At 34.5% G+C, this 21,254-nt stretch overlaps 1 protein-coding gene across 1 annotated transcript in view; it reads right to left on the reverse strand.

Annotated features, from left to right (window-relative positions):
* Positions 1-1,330: 1,330 nt before the first annotated feature.
* Positions 1,331-21,254, reverse strand: part of CAND1 (cullin associated and neddylation dissociated 1) — a 46,077-nt gene continuing 26,153 nt past the window's right edge. The window contains exons 4-15 of the mRNA XM_017512275.2: positions 20,502-20,625; positions 17,980-18,236; positions 17,791-17,896; positions 16,309-16,454; positions 12,134-12,426; positions 11,201-11,342; positions 9,349-10,842; positions 8,341-8,436; positions 5,770-5,939; positions 5,524-5,688; positions 3,887-3,994; positions 1,331-3,337 (exon numbers count right to left, since the gene is read on the reverse strand). Of these exons, the coding sequence (XP_017367764.1) occupies positions 3,113-3,337; positions 3,887-3,994; positions 5,524-5,688; positions 5,770-5,939; positions 8,341-8,436; positions 9,349-10,842; positions 11,201-11,342; positions 12,134-12,426; positions 16,309-16,454; positions 17,791-17,896; positions 17,980-18,236; positions 20,502-20,625 (3,326 nt within the window). The 3' untranslated portion in view covers positions 1,331-3,112. The remainder of the gene's footprint in view (positions 3,338-3,886; positions 3,995-5,523; positions 5,689-5,769; positions 5,940-8,340; positions 8,437-9,348; positions 10,843-11,200; positions 11,343-12,133; positions 12,427-16,308; positions 16,455-17,790; positions 17,897-17,979; positions 18,237-20,501; positions 20,626-21,254) is intronic.

Genomic DNA, 21,254 nt, shown 5'->3' on the forward strand with positions numbered 1-21,254 from the left:
TTTATTGAAATGGAAAAGTCAGTTAAAACCTGAATATACTTTGTCTAATCAGTAAATGAACGGTTACCATACTGTCAATTCTCCATTTCATAAACAAGATTTCAAAAACAGGTATAAATCTGGGATAGCAGTGGTTTGAAAATTAGGATTGAATTTAAAACAGAGCTAGAATCCAAAATTTACTTGCTGTAATGTTTAAGGTCTTTAATTTCAAAACACTTACTAAGCATAATATATCTAGAGATTGGCAATTCATTTTAACAATTTAGATCTTTAGTAAAATTAATGTGGGCAGAAAATGTTACTTCATTACAAAGTATTACTATATACTTTGTCTTGTGACTAATTACAGCTTACAGGAGTATAAACAACTCAATTGAATTTTTCAGTGGCTGAGGATTGTGTATGCTTCCTCATTTTGTACTTCAATCATGATATATAATCATATTCATACATCTGAGAGTGAACTAAAGTTACCAGGACACCCACTAGAACTGGTTAATTAGATATGCCCCCCTATGTTATTTCTTTACTATTTACCCAAGTATGAAGAAAAAAGACTAATTTGGTTTAATTATGGTTACATAAAAATTATGTAAATATTCATTTTATGAAATCATCATATTCCAACCCTTTAAGAATTCTAATTCCTTATGGTTAAACAGCTTTCAGAAATCATTAATAAAATACATGACCATCGTTATCATTCAGTACTATTGATTTTATAAATAACCTTTTAGGTTAAGCCCTGCCTTACCAAATTTCCTTTCTGCCTTCTTTTAAAATACATCAGTTAGACCAAAAATAACTTAAATGTTCTCATGAAAATGAATAAACAGCTTGGTTTTGTATTAACTTTTAGATCTCCTCAGGAACCTACATGTGGAAAATTGCTAAGTAGAACACCTTAATATTACTAGTAAGCAGCATGAGTGGTAGACTATATCTGGACTCCACATCCTGCCACATCCATTCCAGTATCTGGACCACATCACCACTAGGAGTATGGAGTTAACCATCAGTATGACAAAGCATTTAAATTCTAAGCATTGCTATGTTACCAATTCTGTTAATGTATGTGTATAAACAGGTATCTCAACACTAAAGCCATAAGAGCAGCATCTATTTCTTCAGTACTAAAAGAATTTCAACTGTTAGAAAAATGAGCTGGCTTTCAAGACAAAAACAAAAAACAAAACAAAGATGCATCTAGAAAGTTAAAAACAAACAAACTGAAGAAAAAGCCAGTTGAAGTATTTGGATTTAACTTTACCCAACTAAGACATTCACACAACATATGCATGTCAGTCTCCTATTCAGTCCTAGAGCCTGCAGTATTGTAATTTATTGTGAAACCATGTAACCAAATACTTAAGTATATCCACAACATCTATACCACAGAAATGCATAGTACATAATATACTAACATCTCAAAATAAACTTCTATTACAGTTTTATGCAAATTATGGTATAAGATTATTACCTGCCACATTTAGAAATGGCACCAACTTCAACATCAATGCACTAGTCAAAATCCTTACTAGTAGTGATGTCTTCTGTATTATTATGTGAACATTCAAAATCAAGCTGTTAATCTAATAACCACAGTATGTTATCAATTAAAATCACTGTATATTTGGATGTTAAAGCAGGTAGTAATACAGCAGGTAAAGTGTTTCTAATTCACAGTTTCAAAAATAAAGGGTGCAGTTTTCAAATATCTGATTGCTTAAAACTGGTCACTCATAACAACTGCCTCCTTCAATACATGTAAACTATGTTTGCACAGCATTAGGAGATGTCTTTTATTTCAGAATTAGTTCTTACTGTTACAGGAGCACCACAAATTTGAAAAAAGAGGCTACAGTGTGAAATGAGCTCACTGAAGGATATGTTAAATAAAATTTTAACTACAATATAAGGTACTGCAAAAGCTTTGTTCCCCCAGCACAGATCCCTTAATCAGGAAAAGTAATTAACACTTACCAAATACAATATGTAAATTAGCTCTACAGGAGATGGGGAAAAATCTAACTCAACTAAAAGAAAATACTATTATTAGCTAACAAACCTGTGATAGCTGGCTTCAGAATTTTCCTAAAAGTAAAATTCAAAAGCATACACAGTATTTATATCCTTTGATAAGGAATGTAGACATCCAAAGGAAATGAAAGAAAAATCTGGTTTTAAGAATTTCTAGGTGGAAACACACGCACACAAATGGTAACTAAGAAAAACTGAACACTTAAATATTCAAATTTTAAGTGTGTAAGATTTATAATAGAAAAAAGTGGCAAATTGTTACTGTGACTTGATTTGCTGAAAACATCTGCAAATTCACACTGGCATTAGGGAAACCAAAGTCTCAAAAATTTACTCCTTTCTTTCTCTCCAGATAATGTGTTTTCTGTGCAAAAATAAATATCTGAAAATTGCACTAATAATACTTATTTTAACTTCTATATTACGAATAATCTGCACATGCTGCTTTACAGACAATACATTTTTGTAAACTTGCTCATGCAAAATTAGTGTGCGCAACAGGGATATTAATTTTCATACTTAAAAATTATACCTTATTATCATTTTAAAATTGCCAAACCCTCTGAAATGAAAACAAATCTTATATGGATATTCTTGTCTGCCAGCTAAAAATCAATTTATGTCGCTGAAAACAAAGTTATACAAGAAAAAGAAACATGGTTTTTGTTTTGCAAGATTTTTGATTTTTAAATGAGAAAATTATATAAAAGAAAGAAATTCATGGTCACAAAATTTTAACATTTTAATCCTAAACATTACAGGGTAAATATATACTGGACCCTATCTCCATACTCCATAAAATCCTAACTTTTAATTTCCATTTTAAACGTTGCCACAACCACTAAAACAATAGTGGTTTTACAACCTCTGGATTATGGAAATACACATTTCTGAAATAAATGCTACAAAAACAACAATGGAAGAAAGCCAAACAAACTGTCTCCATGAAGGAAAAAAAAGCGGAACATTTTGAAGCTTTTAGACACTTCTCTTTCCATGTCTTATGATTAACCTGTCAATTCAGTGCACTGTATGGTCATATGTAATGGTCCCCATGGTGAACAAACATCTAACTAGTGTCCATTGATTCCAAGTTAGTAGATGATGAATCTTTTTGGATACTTTCAAAGATGGCTGCCAGCTCAGGGTTAGAACTGATCTGTGACTGGAATTCACTCATCAGTGGACTCTTCTCTGCTTCTGGAATGGTTAGCAGTGCTGCTACTGCTCTCATGGCAGATCGCTTTAATTCATCTTGTTTTTCAAATTCCTGCTTTACTGAGTTTGCCTTCACCTGTAACATGGAGTAAACTTAGATTACATGCTATAAAAGACAGCTCTTACAATAACAAAATTTAAGCACAGAGGATCTTTCTGGTAAAAGCTACACTTACAGGTCCATAAGGCATATTATATTCTAAGCACAACTGTTTTTAAACTTATTTTTAAAGCAGCTGTCTCCTTTTGAGGGAATATTTTACACAAAGCCCCATTATAAAGAGAAAATCTAGATCCACATGGTTGAAACAAAGAGTGTAGGACACAACCAGAATTAAAAACATCCTCTTTTGTGGCCTGATCATTTCATCCCATATCAGTACTTCAAATATATATCAGTACTTCAAAATATATATCATATTGATATAGCATAAATAAAAACTTTTAAGAATGGCAGTTAACAGTGCTAAGCTTTAAAAAACATCAGTATTCACTAGGTTAACTTTTTAAACCAGCTGCTACTTAGGGCACTGGAATAATTATATTTGGAAAACTAGAGAAAAGAATTGGCTAGGAATCCCCATTATACCAAATCTAACCTAGGTTGATATTTATCACTTCTTACCTTAGTTGTACATGTTGCACGTAATGGCTCAACAAGTCGGTCCAACCTCTGCAGTACTGCACTTGGACAAAGGGTAGACAGTCTCACCAGCATTAAAAATGTCAGCATCTATTAAGAATAAAAAAGACAGAATTTAGACTTGACATTATTTTCTAAAAACAAAATTCTAAATTCTGACAAATCCTTTACAAGCAAAATAACTAGCATACAAAATATAAAAGCTTCCTTTTAATGTAATCTGCCTATCAGAATCAGACAGATTTGTCTCAAGCCTTATCTGAGTTAAGTGCTGAAGAGACCTCACCAGATCGTATTTTAGGTAAGGTCTCTTGAGCAGCATATTATAGGTGAAGTGTCTTTAGCACGTCACTCAGATAGGGCTTGAGACAAATCTGTCTCAAACAGATGTGAGAAAAGGAAAAGTGGTTTTCAATCTTGGTTGCACATTAGAATCATCCAGAGAGTTTTAGAAACATACCCATTCTTCAAGTCCCACCCCCAGAGAGTTTTACTGAACCTGTCAGAATATGGCCACAGATTCAGTATTCTTTTTTCTTTCGAAAAAAGCTCATGTGCACCAGAATTGAGAATCACTGAACTAGAAAATTACAGAACTAGAACACAAGTTTTGTAATAAGTTTCCACTATCATAACAGATTTGACCAGTTAGTTATTCAGATTAATCCATGTGAAACCTGATAATCCATAAACTTTTTTCACTTAGACTATAAACTCATAGAATTAAACAAGCATGTCCTTTTACTTTTTGATGGGGAGCTCTCTTTACTGAGAGGCTCAGGTCACTACCACATATGGAAGCCTAAGAGTAGGAGTTCGGGTAGTATGGCTGAATTACTGAGTTACCACTTTTGCTCTGCTTGGCCAAAAGCCCTAAATGAAAGAGTAGATGAAAAGACACAATGTATGTATTTTTTTTTTATTTTTCAAATCACCCTTTTACTGTTTACATTTTAAATGAAGTTGAACACACAGGAAAACAAAGAACACTGATAGGCAAAATTCATGCTCCAAACATTGTAAGACAGAGTATGATTTCTCTCAAGTTGCTTCTACAGATTACTTTGTATATCTGAAAAGTTCCATGTTGTCGTCTAACAAAATTCTTGATATTAAACAAAGTATATTATATTGAAAAACAAAAATTCCTCATTCGGGTAAATAATAGTTATAATTCAGATTAGCTCCAAAGTTAAGTCAGGAGAATTAATAAAGAATGCTGGGAAGCTAAGAAAACCCTCCATGGGTAGCAACTGCAGTCCAATATTAAGACAGGCCAAAAAGTTACAGATTTATACTTTAAACAGCAAAATCTGTCGGGACTCTTCTGAGGTAAAGGATCTAGCTAGGTGTACTATTCACTAAGCAAGTGGATGCAGAGCATTTTGCATCCACTGCCACTTCCTCCTCCAATAAAAAGAGTTCTGGATCTTTCTTGTATGTCAAGTGATGTTACACTGCCTATTACTTTTGTATATTATAGTTTACAACATGCTTATCCTCAAAATCTTGACAGACAACCTAATTTTTCTCAGACACGTGAGTAAATTATAAGGGTGAAAGCTGCTCTAGCAAAGTCGTCTTCTAAAACATTGTATAAATAAGCACAAACGTCTTACCTTAATATCATAATGGTCCTTCAAACCATCTTCAACGTGATTTAGAAATTCAAAGATATCAAGTCTATCAAGACAACTATCTAGAAGTGTGTACATACATTCAAAAGCTGCCTTTCTAATATCCAGACCATCATCAACTGTATGTTTAAATGGACCCATTTCTACCTGTTAAAGCAAAACAGAACATGTCGATATAAAATACTTAAGTCAAACACAAGGTTAGATAAACAGTGTGATCTAACTTACCTCTCGTATAAGCTCCTTCCTAACTTTTGTTTCATTGTAAAGATGTGGAAGAACAGTATCCAATAGATCTCTTATTAATGATGGCTTATTATGTGCTGCTGAATTAAATGTGACCAAGGCTACTCTTCTCACATTCAAATCTGGGTCTTCCAAAGTTTTCAGGAAATCACCTGAAATATTACAAGAAAAGCAACAAACAGACACATAATATACATTTTATTTTCTCTAAGTTGATATAATTTTTTTTTGCTGTGTCATTGCTGTTTCCTCAATAAAGGTCATGGAAGAACCTGATGAAATATTAAGTGAACCATAAAGTTTCTTTCAGCAGCACGACAACTATCATTTCTGAAGGTGAATATATTTTTAATTGATAATCCACTCACAGCACCTATAATGCAGAGGGTGTGGAAGAAGACTCCATAAAGTTTCTCAGTATCACTTTTATAGATACAAGATACGATAGAGACAGCAGCTAAAAAGACTAATAACATGTATTATTCTCCTTGTAGTTCGTTAAAAGCAACAATAAGAATATTTTTAAACCAAGTTCAAAATAAGAATAAAAAAATGAGGTGACAGATCCACTGCTTAATAAAGATGGAGTACTATTAGCAGATATATACAATTCATCAAATGAAAGAAAACTGTGCCTCCAGAAGCCCTACTTTATTTCTGTCTTCAATAAGAAATACATGAATTCACAGAAAAATAATATAAAAGGAGAAAATTGTAACCTAACATAGGATAAAAGCCAGAGAAGGCATCTAGGTACTTTTAAAGTCTGTGTATTCTTGCAAATGTGGGCAAGAAAGTATAATGCAAAGACCTTTGGAGTCATACAGATAATGGTTCAAACCATTTTACTTGTTAAATGTATGATTTCGTGCAAGTTACTTTAGGCAAGAAACTTGCCTAAAGTTTCTCACCTAAGTTTCTCAGTCAATAAAATGAGGATTATAAACCTTTTAGAGTTAAACTGAGCAGAATAAATGGTGTGTACATTGTTGAAGACAATGTTTAATACCCAATAGGTATTCACATATAGCTACTATTCATCATTAAATGATCTCAACTCTATCATCAGTAATCTTTTAGAATATGCAGGGAAATGAAGGAGAGGTAACAAAATACTTGAATGCTAACTTAGAAAATCAGCAATTTGAAAATATGAGAGAAAAGAGAGACTTCAGACTATGTAGACTGGCAAACCCAATGTTGATATCCAGAAAAGTTCCAGCACTGACTTAAAAAAAAAAGTCTGAGAGACAGCACGGTTTCAAAAACAATATAAACATACCAAACTAATCTCCTCTCCCTTTTATTTGCATATGAAACTGGTAGATTAAAAGAGCAATTACAATAGAGTATATATCTGCTTTCAAGTAAAGCATCTAAAATATTGCTATTATGGACAAAATGGTGTCATGAACTAGCAATTTCAATTTTTTTTAAGTTTCCTAGGTGATTCTGATGTTCAAATAGTCACAAATACTGAACTAGATCATAATTCAATTAGAATGGTAACTACCTGGTTACGTAACTATATCAACAATGCATACTGGTTGATTGTTGTCAACATGGAAAAATATTTCTAGAGATATGGGATAGGCCTCTTTCTCTGTCCTATCTTGCATAATACCAAAGTATCAAAGCGGAAAATGGGTGGGGGAAATTTAAGTAAGAAATTTCTCATATAGACTTTAAATAATTTCTAGGCCCTAGCAATAAAATCCATTTGTGCTTGTCCCTTCCTTATTCTGAATTGGAAATCCCTTTGTATATAGTTCAAATTTTAAATTGTATTTGTTTTTTTCTTTCTGACACACTGCAGAATGGTGCAAAGCTACAAAGTTTCTTTGCCAAATCCCTCAATCCTCCCTGATGGTTATCTCCATTATCCTGGCCTCAAGAAAGCAACAAACTAAGTTCCGAGGGTTTTTTGGCTACTACCAACCTCTAGGAAAACCAATAATAAAAACAAAATGCAAGGAGGCTATAAAATCAGAAATAGTCCCTAAAGCTAATTCCTGTCTTCACAGAAATAGAGAAAGTCCTAGTTTTTCTTGGGTTATCTCCTCTAGTTCTTCTGGGAATTAGCACTACCCAACTTTATATTTTATTCTTAGGTTGTTTCAACCTTAAATACAGTAACCTCCATAGATATCCTTGGGTATTGAGGGGTTAGCAGTAATAATTGAAAATTGAGGCCTCAACAGCTCAAGTGAGACTCATTTACATCTGGGGAGAAACTTCAGACTGGTCAGATAAATATAATACCCTTTTACTTTTTCCACTAAAGCTACCTTAGGTCAACCCAAAAATGTGGTTATCAAATATGTAGTTGACTCTAAAGATGCTGATATAACTTCAGTTATATGCAAAATCATCTAGGAATAATTATAAACAATATAGGCAAACATAATTTGTTAAAGTTATAAATTCATATCAATTATCTTTTAAGCAATTATGAGCATTTTAATTCCTTGATATTTCTAGTTACTAAATTCAAGAGTTTCCTGGCAATTCTAAATTCCAAAAATCAGTATGTTTATCTTTGTTTCCACTTACCTATGCAGTTCTTTAACAGTGGATCAATAGGTTGTGGATGGTCAGATATTGTAAATTTCACAGCTGTAACCACTGAGCTTCGGGCATATGATGAGCCTAATTAAAAATAAATTGCAAGTCTATTGGTATGACATAGTCCACTAAAACTCATGGACATCATTTTAAAACCACTTCAAATAACACTAATGCCTTTAATTCCTTAGAATTCTCCTTGGACAAGAAGGGTATTTCTTATTGCATGCATGAACCCAAAGTAACAAAGTTTACTCACTTTATGAGTATAAAATATAATCCCACTAAATTTCAAAAGAATTTCTTCTGGGAAGGGGGGACCTGAAGCAGCAGTGGCAGAATTCATCCTCACAAAAGAGAACTAGCTAAATCCAAAAAAAGCTTAAAAATCTTCAAATCTACTAAAAACGAAAGCAATTTATCAAAGAATGAATGGCTATTACTGCTATTAATATTACTACCTTCTACTTATTCTAATGGGGATGACATTGGTAATCTGAAAACTCTTCTTGAAGAATATTTCATTCGAAATAAGTATTTTCACCAATTTTACTTATTGTAACTAGTATTAGCAAGCTCTTCNTCTGAAAACTCTTCTTGAAGAATATTTCATTCGAAATAAGTATTTTCACCAATTTTACTTATTGTAACTAGTATTAGCAAGCTCTTCAGATTATATTAATTCATGAGATATGTCTTTTCCACATTTTAAGACAATATAGTAACATTAAAATGTAGTCATTATGAGGAATTAGAACTGATTTAACCATTATCTAATTACACTCTTAAACATTATCTAATTACACTCTATCCTTGAAAACAACAAAGTGTCATTTGACTACTGCTCCGTACTACACAAGGCAGTTCTTTTTCATCACATACTTAGCTTTTAGGTTTAAGAAAATATAGATATGGCTTAACTTCGTTATTAGACATCTTTTAAGGCAACCAACTACCAAAAAAATTTTTTTTAAGTAAGAAAATCTAGAAACCCACCTGATATCAAGTACCCTTTAAGCCGTGGAAGGAGAGTTTCTGGATCAATCAGAGTGAGTTTTCCTAGACATTCAGCAACAACATTTCTGGTTCCTTCCTCTGCGCACTCACAGTGCTTTAACAATAAGGCCCAGATGTTTTCAACATATGGTTTAAGGCCCACCACTGATGCAGAGCTAATAATTTCCTTCAAGGAATGAAGTAAAAGATACTGCCTTTTGGGCTGACTGGTTATTTCTTGTAGGACAAATGGCAGATATTCAGGAAGGTTGCCCACACTAATGCTGCCTAATGCATAGGATGCAGCTGATTTGACTTCTTCACTAGGAGATGAGAAAGCTTCTAGTATTACAGATTTTAGTTCCAACTGTCCACTTAAGTCAATATGATGCCCAACTTCTCCAAGAGAAAGTAGAGCTAAGAGACGAATGGAATCTGTAGACCGTGAGTTCTTGACATCTTGAATAAACTGACCTACTACAGCAGGTCCCTCTTTAGGGCATGCTCGAGTAAGGGCAGCTACACATTTGGCAATGGAATAATAAGACTGCTTATGAGTAAGAGCTGTACTCTGAGAGTAAACTGGACCAGTCAACATGCGCAACAAATCCATGTATCCTAAATTATTTGTTCCAGTGACAACCAGAGCTTGGAAAAAGTCTAGCATGGCACTAAGAGCTCCCCCCTGCAATAAGGGTGATCTCACAAGTCCAATAAGTTCATTGAGAATGGATCCACTTATCTTTGAAAGGGAGGAAGGATACACTTTTGCCAGAGTGGTAAGAAAACTGATAGCCATTTGTGAAACATGCATATCACTTTCGCTGATAAGAGGTGGGAGCTCATCTAGAACTGCATCAATCATGGCAGCTGTCAAGCTGTCACTATAGTTTTTTATTAGAATATCTAGGGCAGAAAGAGTACCCAGTTTCAAAGCTCTCTGGTTTTTCCTAAGAAATGAAGCGAGGATAGGAACCCCTTCTCCCAGAACAGGCCTCAAATCTATCTTCAAAGGTGACCCAGCAATCAGTGTCAATGCCTTTACTGTAGTTAACCTGGTAATTTCATTCTTTAGTCTCTCCAAGAAAATCTGAAGTGTATTAGGCAAGTCAGAACCCAAATTGTCTCCAAGGTTGCAAATAATTTGTCCCATACAGGAAATAGCCCTTTCCTTGACTTCCTGATCAATGTCAGCTGCTTTTAATCTCTTAATGGTACAGGTAAATAGATCTTTGATGTAAGGAGTTGCATCAAACGAGGAAGGCTGATCTAAAGGACGAATTACTTTGACAAGCTGTTGCGTAACAAGAAGTGCTTCAGATGTAATTTTGTAAAATGGGTCTCCAACACAAGCCACCACTGGAGGAACCAAAGCCTGAACATGAGGATGGAAGACTTGAGGAGAATGGTTACAGAGGATTACGTATAGACACGACAAAGCATCAATCTTCAAATTCGATGAGCTTGATTTATCATTCAATGAGAAAATGATTCCTAAAAAGCCAACAAAAAAAAATCCAATCATTGCTGTGCAGACGTTTAAGAAAGAAAAAATTAAAAATCAACCCCAATAGTACTGCTAATGTTTCCATTTCATTATATTATTTCTACAAGTAGAAATTTTCACCATCTATAATAAATATTAAAGCCAAATATTTCAGGGTAAGACTTTTAATTTGTTACTTACAAACTTCTAGCTTCAGGTATTCAAGATGGTTAGATTTAAACATTTAGCTCTATGCGCATATTAAGTTGTCACAAATATTCCTTTAAATGGGAACATTATTTAAGCTTATCTAAGTCCTAACAAAAAGAGGCTAAGTCCCAAAAGAGATTTACGTTTCTTTCATACCTGGTACAAGTACAGGAATGTGTTGCGTTAGGGCCCCAGGTAATACATTTACCAGCTCAGTTAACATGTTAAAACAACACTGTCTGGTCTTCACACTTTTTTCTTTCATCTGTTTGTGCAGAGCTTTAACAATGTTGGGAACCTGCAATTATTACATACTCATTAGCTGGTTCAGTTGTTGGTATTTCGTCAGTACACTTAACATGAATTCTAGAAAATGAGGATAAAGGGAACAGTTTATCTTTTTTTGTTAAATTCCTAATTCAGCTATCTACTGCTATTGCTAACACTAACACGACTGTTAGATATGAACAAAGTTTGTTGCATGTATTATATATGTTCTCTTGTAACTATATTTGCTTGATACTTATTAAAAAATTACGTCCGGGCGCGGTGGCTCACGCCTGTAATCTCAATACTGTGGGAGGCCGAGGTGGGTGGATCACGAGGTCAGGAGTTCAAGACCATATGTAGTAGGCACTACAATGAATGCTCTACACAGAACATCAAGCTCTTACTACCACAGGTAGATATTTCTAAGTACATCCTTATTACAAATGAGAAAACTGAAGTTTAATAAAGTGACTAAACAACTTGTCCAAGATCACACACCTAAATCAGAAGTGAAGCCAGATACGTGAACACAAGTAGTATGACTCCATGGCTCTAAGACTTCTCTATGAATACCAAAGATAAAGATTAGTTTACTGAATTTTAAAATTATTTAAATACTGTTTATAAAGTAAAACCAAGAATACTTCGATTAGAATGAACAGTTTATAAGTAACATAATATGAACATACATTAACTATATAAACATATCCCAGAACTTTCTGCCTCTCTATATTCTAGAATTCATATTTCCATATAAAAACAATTTTAACAGCATTGCATTTACTACCATGACTTTCTAAACTGTACTTTAAAACCTACCTGACTCTGAAGCATTGTTAAAGGTGTTTCTCCCTGTTCCATTGCATCAGGGTCACATAGCCAACTTTGTACAGGACGAGTTTGCTTCAAAAGAGAAAGGTATGCATGAAAAACATCTGCCTTTACATTCTCTTCACGCTCTTTAAATCTGGATATTAGTGCAGGAGAGACGGTCTTGTAGAATTCTGGAAGCATTTCATGCCTTGTGCTAACTACAGCATCCAAGCACTTAGCAGCTGCACGTCTCACTTTCCAACTCATGTCATCATCATCACTGTATTCATCATCACTCCCTAAAGGGTAAGTTTTAATGTAAACAGGCTATTAATGACAAAAGAAATATATCACTTAAAACAGAAGATGAATTGATATTCTTAACCAAGTCAGTTAATCTAACTTTCCAGTAATATATACAGCAACAGGTAGGTTTCAACAGAACTGGCACTTGAACAAAGAGCTTGTTAGTTCTATACATCTGCACATAAATTCACCTTAAAAAACAATCATAATTGGATTTTTAATTAAACATTTTCTCATTTATTTTGTAATGAACTGCTGCTTATTTATAACTCTTTAAAATAATCAATTAACACATTCAATTTCTTTAGAATGTAAATACTTATAAAGTCATAAATTTCCCAGCCTTTGAAACAAAATTCAAAGAATTTACTTAACAGCACAGGAAAAAAATCAAGCAAACAATCAGGGACTTTATAAGACAAACTATGAAATGGATTTGTGGTAACAGATTAGGTGATAAAAAGAATGGTTACCAATTCCAAAACACTATAGAACTAATTTTCTGGGAAAAGAAAGAAAGTTGACATCAGCTTTGTGACTACAAAGCAAATTTTCACTCAACTTGTTGATAAGCTATGAAGAACAAATACGTATATTCTAAACCTTTCACAATTTTGTCTTAAAGTACTTTAACAAACCATTTTTCCTTAATTATAACAAGAAAATGCTGCACACTTAACAGAGGACCATTTTCTTCTAGAGGACCATTTTCTTCTAACTCCTAATGCTAAACCTTAAACATTCAAAGCAGTAGCACTAAGAATTGTATCTCGCTTATCTATACTTGATAAATAACACGTGTGTGAAATCTTCAGAAAGTATTTCTTTCTAACACCATCAGGTTTAATTAGCTGGGTAATATGAAGTCAGAAAGGTGGCAGAAATATTAAGCAGTTATCATGATTGTCTAAAATTATCTAACAATAATTTTGTTATTCTTAGATAAGACAATATATAGCCTTGGAATAATTGAGCAGGGTGATAACTCTGCTGGCTTTTATTCCAATTAGCTTAGCAACAGTCAAATGTAGCCAGCTAGGCCTTAGAAGATTCTATGATACATAATAAAACAGTAAAATTTCCCAATCTCCAAAGCTTAAAATTCACCTTAGCACATTATAGGAAAATACAACCAAATACTGCTAAATGCAAGGCATTTGCTTATTTACCAGTTTATCTATTTAAATAAAGTTAAAAGACAGTGCCAAAATATACTCTCCATTTAAAAGCACATAAAATTTTTTCCATGTCAATACACCATAGTAATTGCATCCCAGAAATGTGCTTTATTGAAAAGATTACAAAAATTAACAAATGTCCTAATTCACTAAAATTATGTTGATTTTATAAATAACAAAAACATCATCGTAGAAAGACATTTATTAGGTATGATTCATATTAACTGATAAAGCAGGTGAAGTACCAGGTTTGTTATAAACTACACAAAAAAACCAATATTCAAAACCTGGAACACACATTGCTACTGTTTTCTCCAGAAGATATTCATAGTAAAATATAAGCTAAGGTTTCCCTTCATTAATATAACCCATTTATTGATTGCCTGTGTGTCAAGCACTGTCCTAGACACTGGAATAAAACAGTCAATCAAGAGATTAAAATATCTAGCCTTCACGAAACTTACATTCTAATAGGTAAGAGACCATCAATTACAGTATATCAGAAAGTTACCAAGTGTAATAAAATAAAAACAGTAAAATGAAAGATAGTTCTGAGGCGGGAGACTAGATGAGGGATGTGTGAAAAAGAAATCAGGTATGACTGCAAGGTTTTTGGCTTGATAAACTAAGAAGAATGGAGGTATCATTCTGAGATGGTAAAGGCTAAAGAACAGATTAGGTGGGAGATGGGGAAGGGGTAGGGAAAAGATATTTTAGATATCCAAGCAGCAATGTTAATTAAGGAGCTGAATATGAATCTGGATTCACAAGCGAGATCTGGAGTAAAGACAGGATCTGGGTTGCCAGCATTCTGACATTAAAGCCAGGAGACTACATGAGATCAACAAAAAATCAAGAGTATAACAGATTAAGTTCAAGCACTGAGCCTGTTCAAGCACTAAGTACAGTGGTCAGGATGAAGAAGAACCAAGCATGGAAGACTGAAGTAATCACAATGATAGAACACCCAGGCTTGAATGGTATCCTGGATGCTAAATAAAGAAATGTTGATTGCATGTGTTTAATCCCAGCACTTTGGGAGGCCGAAGCGGGTGGCTCACAAGTTCAGGAGTTCAAGACCAGCCTGGCCAATACGGTAAAATCCTGTCTCTACTAAAAATACAAAAATCAGCTGGGCGTGGTGACATGTGCCTGTGGTCCCAACCGCTCAGGAGGCAGAGGCAGGAGAATCACTCGAACTCAGGAGGCAGGGGTTGCAGTGCTCTGAGATCATGCTGCTGTGCTCCAGCCTGGGTGACAGTGTGAGACTCTGTCTCTAAAAAAAAAAAAAACAAAAGTTTGAAGAACACTAATATGCTGGTTCACAAAATATACTTATTAATTTTATAAAAAAAAAAAAAAAAAAAAAAAAAGAAATGCTGCTTGCTGGGCGTGGTGGCTCAGCACTTTGGGAGGCTGAGGCAGGCAGATCACCTGAGGTTGGGAGTTCGAGACCACACTGACCAACATGGAAAAACCCCGTCTCTACTAAACATGCAAAATTAACTGGGCATGGTGGCACGTGCCTATAATCACAGCTACTCGGGAGGCTGAGGCAGGAGAATTGCTTGAACCCAGGAGGCAGAGGTCGAGGTGAGCCGAGATTGCACCACTGCACTCCAGCCTGGGCAACAAGAACAAAACTCTGTCTTAAAAAAAAAAGAAAAAGAAATGTTGCTGAGACTGAGCAATATGATAGGCAGACTCAAACATTTTCAATCTTGTCCATCACTGGAGGAGTGGATTCAAGAGAGAAGGAAAAGTAAGAAACTGAATTGCATTGTTTTGAGGAGTTCTGTGGGAGAAGAGAGAAACTAGGCAGCAGCTGCTAGAGGAGTATAGGGTGTTAAGAAACTTTTTGGTACCTGGTTGAAACTAACGACTTGATAGGAAAGTTGTTATATGAATTCATTCAAAGAATCAAACTAAAAAGTATTCTCAAAAATTAACAAGTCTACCAACCTGTTTACCTAGTGATTTACCAACTTAAATATCTGTTATTATTATTATTCCAATATAAACAGAAACAACTGAACATGAGCAACCCGTATGACCGTGAAGTGCTGCTACTCCTTTCCAGAGTAAATATCATAAATCATAGTGTGATGACATCAGGCTTAGAAGCCTCAGAAATGTTGTAGGCTATTAACGAAAGTTAAATGGGGCCTCAAACAACATTTAGATTTTTTCATGAACATAACTCTGAATAAACAAACTAATACTCTTTCAAACTAACCTGCCCTAAATATGTCTGTCTACAGATTCAATTCTAAAACCTTGATTTATCTCCTTAAAAAAATGCTTTGTAGAAAATCTGAGTAGTACTTAAAATCAAAAATCATATATAGTTACTAAGAGAAAACAAGTGGTAATGGTACTAGTTGTAAATACACAGAATTTTTTCTGTATACTTAAAGAAATAAAATTGGGACATGGTGAGCAATTTTTGCTACATACTTTTCACTCATCTTATTAACAGCATTAATAAATATTTTTTGGCATAATTTTTTAAATGTGTTGCACAACAGTTCAATAAATAAATGCCCTTTAACTTAATCAATTTGCTATTATCAAATATTGAGATCACTTCCCTTGTCACTACTATAAATAAAACAGTACAATTTGCACTAAAAATCATCTCCATCCATACCACTGTCTTTCATAAAAATTTAAAAGATTCGATTTAATTTGAAATACCTTGATCATCATCATCACCACCATCAGCGTCCATTGCATTTTCATCTTCATCTTCATCATCATAATTATAATTTGGATCATAGGTAAGATATTTAAGACATATATTTATAATGGTAGAAACATGAGGATATACTTCCTTAGGACATCTAAAGACAAAAACAAAAGCTTCCTTGAAGAGCTGTACTTTTCTCCTTGATTCATCATCTGCCACATTTTGCTTTAATTACCAGCAATAACACAGGAGAGTAGTTCCCAGACTATCTAGCACCAATGATTCTTGGTGCTTTTCTCTCCTATGGATTTAATATTTTAAAAGGTTTACCTTCCAAATTATACTTAATCAATTTTAAGATGATCTTCCCTAATTCCCATTTTAACTATGTTATGGTTACTGTGTGGCAGCATAGAGAGAAATCAGCAAATATTCAACATGTTACAGCTAGGGCTCGACTTACGACCACGTTTGGGACCGCAGACCGGTCGTAACATGATTTGGTCATAAGTTGAGTAGGTTATATGTACAGTTGAAATGGTGCACTCGGAGATGGTAGTGTTGCCGGAAGCTGGTCCGCACTGTCGTACGCCCAGCTGGGCAACGTTTGCGCTGCCAGACGCGGAGCAGTCGTGGCTAGCGATTGTGGTCATAAAGTCGAATGGTCGTAAGTTGCATAGGTGGTAAGTCAATCAATACCTGTATTTAAAAACCCAGCCCAGATGAATGTGCTCTTCGGTAATGATGGTTATTTGTGAAAATGCCAGTGCATAATCACCTAGGCTTGGTATTCTAGCTATACAATGAGGACAGAACATATAAATGCCCACAGAGCCAACAAATAAAATACTTCGTGTTTCTCAATTAAAGGAACAAAATGAATCCAACAATTTCTGATTTTAATAATATGACATGATTAAAAGCCACTTATCAAAACCAGGAGTATCAAGGGATAAATGCAGAAAACAACCTGTAAGGTCTCAAGACACCATGCTAATACATTAGGCATGAGCAAAAATTCTGTTACTTATCTAGTATTGCCTTCTAGTACACAAATATACACTTTTTACTAAGCTTTAAAAAAATATATTAGAATCAATTTCCAAATTGAGAATCACTGACCTAGCAAAATTGATGTGACCTAAGAAACTGTTAAAAAGACAATTCACTATATATTTCTGACTGGATAATTTACCCTGCTGTGCTTTCAGTATAAACTATATTATTACACTGGCATTTCTTCCCTTCTAAAGTAAGCCAAAAATAATTATAAATACCTTTCCCAAATTATTTAAATAAAGTCCCAACAATGATAAGACATTTTTCAAAATAAATGTGACGACATTTTATAACAGCAAGATGACATTAGCTTCAAATATTGTATTGTGTCTTATATCTGAAATCCAATAGGCTGCTTCTACTCACACACCTAATCTAGATCTTATGATTCTATTCTTAAGGGAATAAAAATAAAGATCTTAAAAACGTACCTTCTTACAAATGATTCAAAGGCTTGAATACAGTATTCTCTTAATTCATCATCATCTACATTGCAAAATTTTACCACCAAAGGAATTATCTTCTCAAGGTATTCACCTAAGAAAAGCATAATGGTTCTTTTAAAAACTGCATTAATTTTTTTATTAAAGAAAACTTTAAAACTTTTAAAAATTCCTTACCTATTCTATGACCAGCTTGCCTACTAATAGCAGCAATACATTGTATGTAGGTTCTTGTTGTTGACATGGAATCATTTTTGGACAACTCTGACAACAGATGTTCAATAAGATCTACAAAAACTATATTTCCACAGCTCATAACCAGATGGCCAAGAGCAATAATGGTTCTTTTCCTCACTGCAAGTCTAGGGCTGGTCAACTGGGGAAGCAGACAGGTCAGAATTGAAGGATGGAAATTAACAAGAAGTCCTCCTTGCCTTAAAATAAAATAAAGAAAGAAAACAACAAATGAATTCAAGATGCCTGAGCACTACTACATGTCTGGCCTCTGACCTCAATGTAAATATTCAGAACACAAATTTTGTTGGGACTCAAGGAAAATTAAATTCTCAATTTATCTACCAATTCAATGGAAACCTGAGTTAAGTGAATGCAACCTTGCAATTTACATTGCCAAACTGACTCCTGGAGTCTAGACCTAAATCCCCAATTATAGCATATCCAATCCAATACCAATTGGCTTGGTATTAGAAATTTTAAAAAACCACACACACACAAAACCACAAGGCTGGGTGTGATGGCTCACACCTGTAATTCCAGCACTTTGGGAGGCTGAGGCAGGCAGATTGCTTGAGCCCAGGAGTTCGAGACCAGCCCGGGCAACATGGCAAAACCTCAGCTCCACAAAAAATACAAAAATTAGCCAGGTGTGATGGTGCATGCCTGCAGTCCCAGCTGCTCAGACACTGAAGTGGAAGGATCACCTGAGCCTCATAAGTTGAGGCTGCAATGAGCCGTGATCATGCCAATGCACTCCAGCCTGGCCCAAAACCTGTCTCAAAACCAAAACCAAAACCAAACACAAACAACCAGCACCAAAAACACACAACAATCTTGTCACTTTCTCCTTTCAAAATCTTTAAATGATTTTCTGGGCCAGTTGCGGTGGCTCACACCTGTAAGCCCAGCACTTGGGGAGGCCGAGGCAGGTGGATCACTTGAGGTTAGGAGTTTGAGAACGTCCTGGCCAACATGGAAAACCTGGTCTCTACTAAAAATACAAAAATCAGCCAGGCATAGTGGCAGGCGCCTGTAATCCCAGCTACTCAGGAAGCAGAGGCAGAATTATTGAACCTGGGAGGCAGAGGTTGCAGTGAGCTGAGATCAAGGAACTGCACTCCAGCCTGGGTAACAGAGACTCTGTCTCAAAAAAAAAAAAAAAAAGGTCTCTAAATGATTTTCTGTATTCTGACTTTCTGTATTGCTTTTTTGGGAGGATTCACAGTACTAAAAATTGAGTTTCTCTTGAGTTCTCCCTCTGCCTTATTGTCTTTCCTCTACATATATATATATATATATATATATATATATATATATATATACACACACACACATACACACACACATATATAGTTTCATTGTTCCTGTTGTTCCAACACCCCTTTTCCAAATCATCTCAAATGTACAGTTCAGTGAGTCACTAGTACCCAAACCTGTGTCAGGACAGTGTTTGTAATTAAATCACATATAGGACAAAAAGTCTGAATTTTCACCGTTTACCAAATTAAACATAAATTCCTTATCCACCTCAACATGACCACCATCTTTCAGAATGATTTCCTACTGCTTTTCTATTCATTCTATATTCTAGAAAACTAGAATACACTCCCCCATCCATATACTACTTCTGTTACTGGGCACATCTACCTATTGAAGTGCTACCCATTCTTCAAAACTCAATACAAATGCCAATTTCCATAAAAACAATTTTCTTGAATCCTTCCATTTTAAAACCCAAAACACACTATGCTCCCAGTTAGTCTTTAGTCCCATTGCCCTGTAGCCATTTGTGTTCTTATGTCCTATAGTAAAATATAAGCTCTTTGAGTGCCAGGATGATAGCTCCTCACTTTACACACACACACCCCCACACACTCCACATGAAGGCACTTGATTGTATTTAAGTTGAAATGAATTTGCCACAAAAAATATATGTACAAATAATGGTGGCCTATAATGATTATCAGAATCAGAAATTGGCAGGACCTTTAAAGTATTTTCTCCTAGGAGTTGCTTAGGTCTATGTTTTAACATCTAACTTCCAAAGGAAAGTGAAAGGCAATATATAAAAGCCAAGGTCCTTCCTCCCCTAAAATATGCACTATAAATATAGTTGCTGAAGATTACCAGCATTCTTTTAACTAGAAAATCCGTAACTACTGGCACATCTCTTTATCTAAATAGATCATTGAATGCAAGTACGTAAAACAAAACATGAACTGTGCTAACAAATTTAAAATCACAAACTTTATTAAAGAACTACAAAATGTTTACTATGCAATATTATATACTTATACATAAGTGTAATTAGTTTATTTCCTCCTCACTCCTAATCACACAAATTTATAAAAGAGCCATCATTTAAAAAGGAATAATTTTTGACCAAGTTTACTAGAAAAGGTTTTTAGTAAATCAATGTAGTATCTGTATTAAAAGTAATGCAAATAAACAGGCACACTTACCTGCTCAACATATCAGCCATAATATCCAAGGCTTCTAGCTGAACAGAGACATCTTCCTGCTTTGCTATTGCACTGGTAAGACGTCCCGTAATCTTTTTACATACGTTAGCAGCTAATGCAGAGCCTGCATGAATAAGAAGCATAACTTCAAAGCAAGCATGTTGAATTCTATCTCATATTCATGGTAGTTACCAAATATTTAACAACTCCACACTTGATCGTGAGACACAAGAGACTCATGGCAGAAAAACACATCTTTTGAAACAGGCTGCTTTTCAATAAAATAATGTATTAGAAATAAACAAGAATTAGACCAAATATTCAAGAACTCCACACTTGATCACGAGACACAAGAGACCCGTGGCAGAAAAACACATCTTTCAAAGCAGGCTGCTTTACAATAAAATAACTTATTAGGCATAAATGAGAATTAGAGATGACAACTTCAGAAGAAGTAAAGGAGGGAAAACAATATGGATGTCAGCAATTTCTACTGGATTAATAGTAGATACTATAGATAACTATTAATAGTAGATAACTATTCTATCTATCAGATAATCTGTATGCACTGGTATGAATGCTAACTATGGGGCCAGTTGTAACTATAGTGCTTGCACCCAGAGTTGACTAAAAAGCAGCAAGGAGAGTTTTCTCTATTTGAGTATTTTCTATTAGACTAGGCTTTCAAACTTCAGTGAATTAAAAAGCATATACTCTGAGCTCCAATGCTTGGCATGTTCTTAAATTAAAAAA

This window comes from Cebus imitator, unplaced genomic scaffold, assembly GCF_001604975.1.
Source record: "Cebus imitator isolate Cc_AM_T3 unplaced genomic scaffold, Cebus_imitator-1.0 Scaffold467, whole genome shotgun sequence".
In the NCBI taxonomy this organism is placed as follows: Eukaryota; Metazoa; Chordata; class Mammalia; order Primates; family Cebidae; genus Cebus; species Cebus imitator.